General features: G+C 49.2%; 1 protein-coding gene across 1 annotated transcript; it reads left to right on the plus strand.

Annotated features, from left to right (window-relative positions):
• The first annotated feature begins 360 nt into the window (after positions 1-360).
• Positions 361-3,996, plus strand: LOC143821130 (uncharacterized). The gene is made up of 4 exons (XM_077304775.1): positions 361-2,332; positions 2,802-2,885; positions 3,065-3,148; positions 3,428-3,996. Exons 1-4 carry the CDS (start codon positions 1,711-1,713, stop codon positions 3,925-3,927), a joined length of 1,290 nt encoding a protein of 429 aa, XP_077160890.1. The 5' UTR covers positions 361-1,710; the 3' UTR covers positions 3,928-3,996.
• The last annotated feature ends 7,874 nt before the right edge of the window (positions 3,997-11,870 follow it).

Consider the following 11,870-nt stretch of genomic DNA (forward strand, 5'->3'; position numbering starts at 1 on the left):
AAAAAGACCTACACCATCCTCCTGCAACAGCTTCTTCTGCCTGTACTCTAGCTACATCTCTTTCAGGCAATGGCAAATTGCACAGCTTGGTATAGTGGTTAAGAGCAATGGTGTCTAATGTGGTGAGCTGGATTTGATTTGCTGCTTCACCTTGTACTGCTCCTCCTTGGGCTAGTCACAGTCCTGTTAAAAAACTGTTCTCACCTAGCAGTTTCTCTCAGAGCTCACTCCGCCTTACCTACCTCTGTTGTGTAGAGAGGAAGGGAAGATTATTATAAAATGATTATAAGCCACTCTGAGAGTCCTTTGAGCAGTGAAAAGCAGGGTATAAAAAACAAATGCCCCTTTGGGGCATTTCCCACGGCTTAAAAATAGCACAATGGTAGCTGATTGAAAACGCTACTAATTTGCCATAACGCACGACGTCGTAAACAATCTGCAACAATCCTGAAACCGAACCGCCAAAAGCGCTTCGTTGTAGCGCTTCTAGGGGAATCCAGAAAACTGGATTCACCCTCCGGATAGCGATACACTCCTGCAACCAATCTGCAACACTAGCGCTAAAGACCTGTGCGTTACCATTGTTGCGGGTTCTTCAAAGTCCCTCCTCCCGAGCCTGTCCTCCAAACTTCCGGCGAACTGTTCGCCATTTTTTTTTTCTCCGAGCGAGCGGGGATCTACGAGGCAACGGGACAGCGACTGGCTTTCAAGCACGATCACTTTTGGAAATTCTGCCCGGACACCACAAGAGTTTTTCACAAGCACAGTGGCACACACCGTCACGTTCCCAAAATTTGCCCAAAGCTTAAAACCCCGTCTACCATCGGCCAGTCCTAGCGGAGTCAACGTACAGGGAGCATTTTAAAAAATTTTCCTCTGAGCGTGCCAACGAACGTTCGCCGCTCGCAGTCTCCTGCTTAGCTTAGAGGGGTTCAATAGACATGATTCGTGGTGATATCATGAGGGGCGGCTTATGTGTAGTGGGTCTTTGTGTGGTTCCCGGTGCGTGCTTGTGCTTGGGTGCGGACAACCCCTTCCATTGGCGGCTAGACCTCCGGCAAGCGGAGTTGCCGTCCCCCGTTCATTTTAAAAAATTTTCCTCTGAGCGTGCCAACGAACGGTCGCCGCTCGCAGTCTCCTGCTTAGCTTACAGGGGTTCAATAGACATGATTCGTGGTGATATCATGAGGGGCGGCTTATGTGTAGTGGGTCTTTGTGTGGTTCCCGGTGCGTGCTTGTGCTTGGGTGCGGACAACCCCTTCCATTGGCGGCTAGACCTCCGGCAAGCGGAGTCGCCGTCCCCCGTTCATTTTAAAAAACATTCCTCTGAGCGTGCCAACGAACGTACGCCAGTAACATGTCATGTTTGGTTGATTTATGCTGTGGCTGGTGAATATTATTGGGGAACTGCCGAGTACTGCCGCACTTGCTCTCGGTTGAACACCGGCATGCGTTTGTGTAATGGCGGACATTTTCCTAAAATGGCTCCCGCTGCATGTTCAAACTGCTCTTCTCGCGTGTAAACGAATACGCGCATGCGTTAAGTCAAACAACAAGGGCGCCAATCTGGCCATTAGGAGCAGATCCTGTTCCCGCGCGAGGAGTTTTGAACGTGACATGTGACCTGATGTGGCCAATGTGCGTGTCCCCTGCTGCCCTCCACCAATCAGGAGCCGGCTAGTCCCTTTGTCTTTGTGTGCGGGAAGGTATATGATCCGTTGCACCCTGCACCTCCCACCACCATTTTGCTCAGCTACTAGCGAAAGCAACATGGAATCGTCTTCTCAAGCCTCGTCCGTCCCTGCAACCGGCCGTGGCCCTACTTGGAGGGACGCGGAGATCAGGGACCTGATCGGGATTTTCTCGGAGGAGAAAATCCAGGACGCGTTCCAGTCCTCCCACAGGAATAGGGAGGTTTTTGAACAAGTGGCTATTAAGATGCGCGCCCTGGGCCACAACAGGACCGGCCTTGAATGCCGGTCGAAGACCAAGACAATGAGGGCAGAGTACATGCGTGCCGTGAACCATAATAAGGGTTCCGGCAACGAAAAGGTTACCTGCCCCTACTTCGAGGAGCAGCGCCAGCTGTACGGGGACGGGGAAGGATCCGGCAGGCCGAAGCGCGTCGGCCGGAGCCTTAAGGTGGTTCGGAAGCCGGCTGCCCCGGTCGAGGAACCACCCGCTGAGGAGGATCCCGGCGAGGGAACCTCGTCCAGCTTTCGCCCTCCACCCCCCGTCCAGCAACGAGCCGCGGAATCGGTAACGCTGGACCTGATCGCCATCGCTCCTGGGGAGCCAGAGGAGGCTCCTGAGCAAACGCCCCTTGCCTCCGGTAAGTGATTTTCTTTTTATTTTATATTTCCTTTTGAGCAAATGTGTGTTCTGACGTTTGGGCATCGTTTTCTCGTGTGTTCGTTGCAACGCATAAGATGGTAGGCTGTGGAGTGCTTGCTGTGGTTACTATTTGAAACGGTTTTAATTTTATAATTTTATAATTTAATTTTTAAAAGATTTTAAAAGAAGGTAGGCTGTGGAGTGCTTGCTGTGGTTACTATTTGAAACGGTTTTAATGTTATAATTTAATTTTAATTTTTAAAAGATTTAATAAGATGGTTGGCTGTGGAGTGCTTGATGTGGTTAGTATTTTAAACGGTCATGTTTAACCCACAGCCCCAAAATATTTGCTGCATGCCTCGCCCATAGGCCTTCTGCAGTACTTTGGCTCACTACTTTGGGAGCTTGCTTTGTGGTTCATGGTGTATGCTTGCTCATTTTTCACTATTTTCTGCTCTTGTCCACAGAGACACAGTTGCCAGGGACGGGGCCCCTAGAGTCTCCAGCAGCACCTGACGTGGATAGTGATTCGGGGGCATCAACTAACATTGGTAAGTATTAGTAAAAATAGGGGGGGGGGCTGTTTTAACTGCTTTGTGCTTTTCTGTTTGTGCAGGGCAGCAGCACTGCTAAGAGAAAGAAGAGAGTCCCTCTGCGTTGCTGGTGTAGGCTTTGAAGCTGGCTTTGCCACCCTTTGGTCCTAGATCTTTTTTTTTTCCTTTTTTTGCAGATTTCATACCCGGAACACAGGAGGAGGAACAGCCTGGGGTGCTTGGACCTCCTGCCCGGCGCAGGCGGATACAGATTCAAGATGGTGAGCGTGCATGACCTGTTCCTTTCGAGCCATAGCTGCAGGACAATGTCGCTAGGCACTAACCATGTGCTCCCTTTTAATTGTTGAGAGTCCTGCTGTGAAAGTAGGCAAAAGTAAAAGCACAACATGGGCAAACAAACAATGGCCATGTGCTCACCGGGGATTGTTTAAATTCTTGGCAGGAAAACACGGGGACAAAAAAGGACACCATGTCCACCATGGTGTGTTTTGACTTTTTTGATGTTACTAACAGTTTTGTTTCTCATTTTTTGCCAACAGAGGTTCTTTCAGATGAGGAGGAGGAACCACCCCTGCCTCCAGGCAGCCCACCACCTAGAGGTGCGCTCCCAGCAGAGGAGAGGCTTACGAGGGAACGCGGCAGGCTGAGGCGCGTCTCAGTCTTGACAAGCGTGGGAGAGAGGCTCCTTGAGCACTGCTATGAGGAGTCACGGCGTGCCGCGGCCGCTGACCAAGCCATGCTCACACTCATTGCCCAGGAGGGGAGAAAATTGAGGGCAGTCCTTAGAGAGACAAACCAAATCCTACGCGAAGGCGTGGAGGAGGTGCGACTGATAAGGAGACTCATGGAGAGGGCAGTAGCGGTCATGGAAAGGGCCTACCCTCCACAAATCGCCCCCCCACCACCACCCACACCAACACCACCACTTCCAGCACCCACCCCACCAACTCCCTCTCAGAATGCCTCCACCCAAACAAGAAGGAGGACTATTCTCGGAAAGAGAAAAATTAAACCAGCAGACAAGTACTCCCCCTCCTAGTTTTGCCCACTTTTTCTATTTCATGTTATCTGTGTTTTGTTGTTTGTTGAATAAAGTTTATATTTTTGACTCTGTCTCTGTGTACCCTACTGTAGAATCTGCAAGGCTGAAAGCGGCCTCTCTAGTGATTGTGTATATTGTGGTACTGCTGTGTGGGTTGGAGGTTGGAGGGGTGTTAGTTCAAGGAGTTTTAGGAGTGTGGTGTGGGGTTAAATATGTGCGAGTTTAAGAAGTCACACTGGAGTCTTGTTATAAAATTTGCAATAACATTTTATTTTAAACAACATTTTAACAGGGGAAAAACATTAGGGAATGAAACTTGGAGCCCCACCAGCACCACCACCCCCCACCCCCCTGGAAAACCTATTTTTTTTAACAAAGGTATACATTTAACAGGGGAAAAACATTAGGGAATGAAACTTGGAGCCCCCCCCCCCAACCCCTACCCCAAAACACAAACAGGAAACAAAACTCAGTTCCCACCGCTCCCCTCCCCAGCCCCTTCCATCGCCCTAACTCTCCTGCACAGCCGTCCCACGGTCCCCCTAACTTTGCGCCGGAAGAGCTCTTCGTCCTCCTTCTTCTTAACTGTGGGGAGGGAGAAAAAGTACACATTAGTACCACACATATTTTCAAATTTCTTTAGTTTACATGCATACACTTTTAAGTGGCCTTAGCCACAGTGTGAGATGAGTTGGGCAGTGGGGAACATAACCTACGTTCTTCCGCCTCCCTCTGTTGCCTGTGCTGCTCAATCTCCCCTTTCAGCTCTGCCACTTGAGCCTCCAGGGAAGTAACTCTGGCCTCCATGGCACGCAGCCTTGCCTCCACAGTTTCAGCTATAGAAATCAAACAAAGAATTTAATAACACTTCAAATGGGAGCATCACAGCAGGCTCCCATATGGCTCCATGGGGGTACACACACATGGGTCTCCCGCACAGGCATAAAACTCTCACCTGCAGCCTGTCCCGAGGTGGAAGGTCCCTCTTCCTCCCCCTCCTCACGCTCAGGTGCTGTTGCCAGCTTGGATGGTGATTGTGTGGCTGGGCAAAGAAAAAGACAAATCATAATTAAAAGCACACAAAACAGAGATGAAACACAGCAGGTAGACACACCACAGTTAGAGTCTAAGCGCATAACCAAAGTGGTTCTACAGTACTGGCTGGCTAAGTCTGAGGGGGTTGACAGCATCTAAATACTTTCTCGAATTTCATTGGGGACAGTAGGGGAAAGAGGCAGCTAGTCATTCCATGCATGTTTAAGGGCAAAACACAACGAGGGCAGCACTCACCCATATGCCTCCTCATGTCCAGGGGGGGCTTCCCAGCCTTCTCCCATATTTTAACCATCTGGTCGTGGAAGACCGTCCTCCCACTTGGCTGCGGGATCCCCCCCCACTGTTCCAGACTGTTTAGGAAGTCCAGCTTAAGGCGCTTGAATTTTGTCCGGACCTGCTCCCAGGTCCGGACGTAGCCCCTCTCCCTCAGCTTTGAAGCCAACACCAGGTAGGCACCCTTGGTGTGGCAATGGGTGCTGGCCATTAGGCGGCCAACACTTTTTGATTGTAGCACAAGCTCCAGAAGTGCCTCAGCCTCGGCGCGCTGCCAGAAGGAGCCCTTCCGTGGCTTCGGCATCTTCGGAATGACGGTTAGGGAACGAACGTGCGTTGCTCCGATCGACCACCCCGTTTTTTAAATGTATCAAAGCTGCCCACCAATAAAATTATTCCTTGGAACATGAGTGGATTGATCCTCCGGTTTGACAGGGGTCGCCAATACTTCCTGGCTACCCGCCTCCCCGAACTTTCCCCATTCAGCGCTTCCGTATTGTGTTTGTCAATTTCAGTTGGGAGTTAGCATTTAGGGCTGTCAAAGTGCTTTTGGACCAGAGAATCCCCGTTTTTTTGCTGGCAAAGTACACAAACCGCACAAGACAAGGTTAAACAAATAACACAAAACTTTATTCACCAACAAGAGAGTGGGAAAAACAATTAAACACGCCTCCTGTTTCTGTAGATGTGGGTGGCTATGGCGTCCCGAACCTTGCACCCCTCTGCATAGATTCTTCTTCTCCTTGCTTCAGGGATGTCTTGTGTGTCCTCAAGGACAACAGGATCAGGTTCATCCACAGGGAAGGGGATGTTATGTCCCTTGTCCTCGCATATGTTGTGCAAAATGACACACGCGATGATCAGCGGAGTCACATTGTCTATATGCACGTGTAGTCGGGACATCAGGCAACGGAACCGGGACTTCAAACGTCCAAAGGCACGCTCCACTACATTCCTTGCCCGGGAGTGAGTGAGGTTGTAGTGGCTATGCACGTCTGTCCTTGGCCGCTTGTAGGGAGTCATGAGCCAGCGTCGTATTGGGTAGGCTCCGTCCCCGAGCACCAACGGCGGCACACGCACGCCCTCAATGGTGGCGGTGGGGTTTCCTGGAACAAAGACCCCTTCGTCCATGGCTTTCCTGAGGTTGGATTCCCTGAAAACAAGGGCATCATGCCTCCTGCCACTCCACCCCACCTCGGCATCGATAAACCGGCCGGAGAAGTCCACTGTTCCTTGCAGGAGAACAGAGCAAAAGTCCTTCCTGTTCCCGTACTCTTTTATGCTTCCCCCGGGGGCACGGATAGGGATGTGGCTTCCATCGACGGCCGCAAAACAATGCGGGAATCCAAGCCTGGCAAACCCGTCCATACTCTGGAATAAGGGAAAGAAAAGAATATAAGCCATGGCATGTCAGCGTGGGGTGTATCGCGTCTTCGTTGCTGACCTGTCAAACAAGAAAAAAAATTTAAAGGGCAAAGGGGATAGAATGACACTCACCGCTCCAAGCCGGTCTCCGAGGCACACGACTTTGCTGAACAATTCCGCCTCCATGGCGAGGCAGAACTCCTTAAGGATATCACCAACCGTAGTGACTCCGAGTCCGAATTGCTGGGCTACTGTCCGGAAGTACTGAGGGGTGGCCAAGTACCACAATGCGGCAGCCACCCTTTTTTCAACTGGAACGGGGCGCCGCATGCCAGTGACTTGCCTCTCCATGCGTCCACGTAGAGCCTCCACGAGTTCAAAAAATGTCCCCCTCGACATCCTGAAGTTGGCAATCCAGTGGTCATCATCCCAGCGAGTCCACACAAAATTCTCCCACCAGTCAGAGGATCGTTCGTCCACCCAGAACTGTCTGGGGAACCGGACCTCTGCCAGAGCTTGCCAGCGTTTCTTGGCCGCCATGGTTACCCTTACAGAACGTCTTCTGCTGCTGGTCAGCGTTCCGGCCACCCGTTCTCGGTACTCCGCGATAGCAGACGTCCGACGCGACAAGGCGATATTCATGCGCTGGACCACCGCGAGCATGTAAGCCAGCAATTGAAAAATAAGCCTCTCCATTGCAACGTTGACCTGTGCTGCGGGCAGTAGGCTACGCAAACAAAAGAGTGAGGCCGACCGCGTGTCTGCCCAGGTGCATATAAGCAGGTAACCTGTGGGCGTGTACTGTGGGCGGGGATTAACCAATCAAACATGTCAATGCATCTGGTTCCTAGAAAACAATAGAAAACACGTTCCAAGGGCGCCAATGATTGGACGATAACGCGTTGCTACGGGGTTTCCTGGGTTTTTTAAAAAAAAAGGGAACCCCGACAAGTTCGGCTTCAGGGTCGAGGTCAAAGGTGTGCCTGCAGTTTGATTGACGGGCACGGGAGGCCAGAAGCGCTAAAAAGGGACCTCCTTTGTAGCGATAAGACGGAGAACCGGAAGCCTGTGGGTTACGAAAGTGGCGAGAAGTGAAAGTGCCAAATTCCGCAAAAACCGCAGCTGTGCGTTACGGGCACGGCTAGTTACATTTCGCTACTTGAAGTAGCGCTTTCACAAACGGCAACCAAATAGCAACTTTGAGCTCTGTGCGAAATGGCCCAAAGTTGCTACTGGGAAACAGTGCCCCCCCTCCAAATATCCCCATGGTGCATCTGTGCCTCCTCTACAGTTTCCTCATCTTACATGACATTGGTCTCACATTTGCTTTGTTGTGACAGTCTTGGAAAGATTACAGCAAGACTAAGGTGACATCCATCTGGAAAGGGAAAGTCTACATCTTCCCAGTCCCACCCACATCAGCATTATTTTTCCTGCTGCAATTGCCTGTGTTGGCTACCCCCAAAGCTTTCCTCCCTTGTCAGACTGCAAACTGCAAATCTCACATGACTTAGTCATGAGTAAACATTCCCAGGGCAGAGGCTTATCCTGGGCACCCTGGATCCCAGAGGGACAGCAGTGGGGCTGTTTCTGGGGCTCCTCCACCTCCATAAGGCACACAGAGGGCTGCCCCAGCTCCTGCTATGTTTTCAGAGTTGAAAGAGGCCACAGCAACTTACTGGCAACTGGGCATGCTCTGAGGCCAGCTCCTCTTCCAACCAGCAAACTTCTGAAACCAGCAGGAAGCTAGAGATGGAGAGATGACCCCTTATGAAGTCCTTCCTGGCTAAGGGCTGGCTCCTGATTGGGGCTAAACTATCAGGGCTGGCCATTCCTGGATGAGGGCCATCACTTACTTATGAGTAAACATTAACAGGGCAGAGGCATTTCCTTGGCATCCTGAATCCCAGAGGGCTGCCAAGGGGCCATTTCTGGGTCTTTTGCAGCCCCCACCTCCAGAAGTCTCTCAGAGGCTACCCCAGCTACCCCCCCCCCATGTCCTCCGAGTTGAAAATGGCCAGAAGGCCAGGGCAATGTACTGGTAGCAGGGCATGCTCTGATGCTGGCTCCTTTTCCACCCAGCATATATCTTAAACCAGCAGAAAGATGGAGGTGGAGAGTTGCTCCCTTGTTAAGCCCTTCCTGGCTGAGGCCTACCTCCTGATTGGGTCTAAACCATCTGGGCGGGCCATTTCTGAATGAGGGCCAATCAGATAGTGGGTGACTTCTCAGTTTGGGTTTTATAATGTTTACTGGTGGTGCTTGTTCATGACCTTACGTGTTCATGTAATGCATTCTATAATAGGAGTCTAGCCATGAATGCCCTAGGTGGCTTTAGGCAAGTCACAGACCTTCAGTTTCAGCCTTCCATTTGTAATGTGATAGTTTTTAAACATTGGATTACATTATAAGAATGCTGCATAGGTTACAGTGATAATATATGTAAAATGATTGAACAATTTGAGAAAGGTGCGATATAAAATACCATTATAATCAAATCTGTTTTTGGATAAGGATGCAAAAGGAGGAGGAGGAGGTTGTATCAATGAGGGAAGAGAGGGTAGCTCTCCATCCTCTTCTTGTTATCCAAAATTCCTCAGGAGGGCTATATATTTATATTTATATTTATATTTATATTTATATTTATATTTATATTTATATTTATATTTATATTTATATTTATATTTATATTTATATTTATATTTATATTTATATTTATATTTATATTTATATTTATATTTATATTTATATTTATATACTGCCCTCCCCAAAGGCTCAGGGTGGTTTACAGGAAACGGGAAAAAGATACAGATAACATATGGAACAACAGGTGATAACAGCAATAACATGATAACATGATAACAACAATAACATTAGAGAATGATGGAACAGCAAAAGAGCCTCAGCTCAACTCTTACTGGGACCCAGTGAGTTAGGCAGATTAGTAGCAGCCGTAGTAGGATTGGGGGGGGGGGCTTGGGGTAGAAGTGATGGTTTGGGTTGATCTTAACCAAATGCCTGGTGGAAGAGCTCCCTTTTGTAGGCCCTGCAAAACTGATTAGGTTGTCAGGAACCTCATCTCCTCTGGGAGCTCATTCCACCAGGTGGGGACCAGGTCGGATGTAGAAAGCTCTGGCCCTGGTTGAGGTCAAGCGGGCTTCCTTGGGGCCAGGGGCCACCAGGTGGTTGGAGGTAGTAAAGCACAAGGCTCTTTGAGGGGTGTAGGCAGAGAGACAATCCCTCAAAACACAAAATAAACAAGAATAGACTAAAACAGAAGGGGAAAACAATCCCTTATTCATAAAACTGGAATAAAATAAGACAATCCCAATATACAAATTTCACAGAAAAGTCACCCTAGCATGAGGCGATTGATTTTACAGGTGGCGGCGCAAATCTTTGCAGTAACAGCTGGGCTATATCCAGCTAGCCTGCTGGGGATTCCTAATTCTGTGTCCCCAGGTACCTGGAAAAGTCTGGGTGTACTCTACAAGTACTGGCCTTATTGATTCAATGTTTCCAAGCATTCCAGATTTCTTTCCCTTTCTCTTCTCCCTCTGCATGTGTTGCCAGTTCTGCAACTGCTGCAGCTTCTCAAGCCCTCAGCAATGAAAACAGGGAATAGCGCAATACTCTTTTTTTTGAACAGGACACAGGATACATCCAGATAATGCCACCCTTGACTAGCTTGGGTCTACTGTTGCCACCGTTCACCAAGCCCTGCACTGCCTTAGTGATCTCAGGCACACTTGCTCAGATTTCATGTCTGGACCAGAGTGTGGGCTGACTCATTACTTCTGCCTTTATAGTTTATTCTTGTGGTTTTAATAGCTTCACACACAGAACAGGAGGAAGGAAGTAAAGCCCAAATGGATTAACTGACATTGTATCATACTTCATCAGTTTTATTGTATAACATTTATTAAAATGTAATATTGCATCGGAGACACTTACTGAATGTACAAGTGAAACCCAGCTATAATCGAGTATTTTGCATTCAGAGGATCTTTAAGGTTAGAATCATTTAGAACAGTGGTCCCCAACCTTTTTATCACCTGGGACTGGTCAACGCTTGACAATTTTACTGAAGGACATCACTGCCGCCTGAGCCCCTGCTCCACTTGCTTTCCCACCAGTGCCGCTGACTTCCCACCGCCCACTGGGGGGTGCTGCCAGCAGCAACTGTGCAGTGCCACGCCGAGGGAGAGCTCCAGCCATGGCGGCCACTGGAGAGCACCAAAGGTGAGCCCATGGCAGAGTGGCAGGGCAGCCCCCGAGGCAGCAGCCGGAGAGGACAAGGAGGAGCCGTGGCTCGGTACCGACTGATCCACGGACCAGGACCGGTCCCCGGACCAGGGGTTGGGGACCACTGATTTAGAAGATGGGTTAAAATTATATGTTTATGTTGCATGGTCAAATAAGGATGTAAATCTGTCTTTATATGTTTTGCTCCAATGAGATGTTTGGAAAGCCAAACAGAGGCACCAGAATGGGTTTTACGTCCTTGGTACCTTTCCCACTCAGTGGTGGATCTGGGATTTAAGCAGCTTGATAGAAACTGATCTACCAAGTATGGCTGGCAAAAGCATATTGGCAAAAGGTAGAACAAAAATCAACCTCAACATTGGAATGTTTGTAAGACTCCATGCTGTAATGAATCTACTTATTACATGCAAACATGCATGCAAACATGCAAACAGGGCCTGCAAAATGGAGCTCTTCCGCCAGGTCTACGGGTGAGGCTGGGCAGCCAGGTAGATCAATGCCCCCCTATAGAAGCGGTGGTAGTGTATCAGTGCCCTCTCCCTTCCCCCTCTTTCTCTTTTCCCTCCCTCTAGTGATGGTATTAGGTGGGCCAAATTGAGACAAGTTTTTTTCTGCCGGATCCTCTTATTGATTGTTGGTTCTATGTGAGATTTTTTTTTGTTACAGGATTTTATTGGGGTTTTAATGAATTGTAAACCGCCATGAGCCCTTGGGGAGTGGTGGGATATGAATGAATGAATGTTTTTTAAAGGAAAAGCAGTTTCAGGATAGGGTAGTTCAAACTGGCAGGATAGAAATGGGGCAGTGGGGCACTTAGCCTTTTTCCTATCCCCCCCAGGTTTGCAAACCTGGGTGGAAAAGCAGCAAGGGTTAAAGCTATTGGAAAGTGGTGTGACATACCCACCACATACGCTCTTCCCTACTGATTTTCTTTTCACACTGCCATCTCTCTCTTTCTCTTTCTCTTTCTCTCTCTCTCT

The sequence above is a fragment of the Paroedura picta genome, chromosome 1, assembly GCF_049243985.1.
Source record: "Paroedura picta isolate Pp20150507F chromosome 1, Ppicta_v3.0, whole genome shotgun sequence".
NCBI classification, from domain to species: domain Eukaryota; kingdom Metazoa; phylum Chordata; class Lepidosauria; order Squamata; family Gekkonidae; genus Paroedura; species Paroedura picta.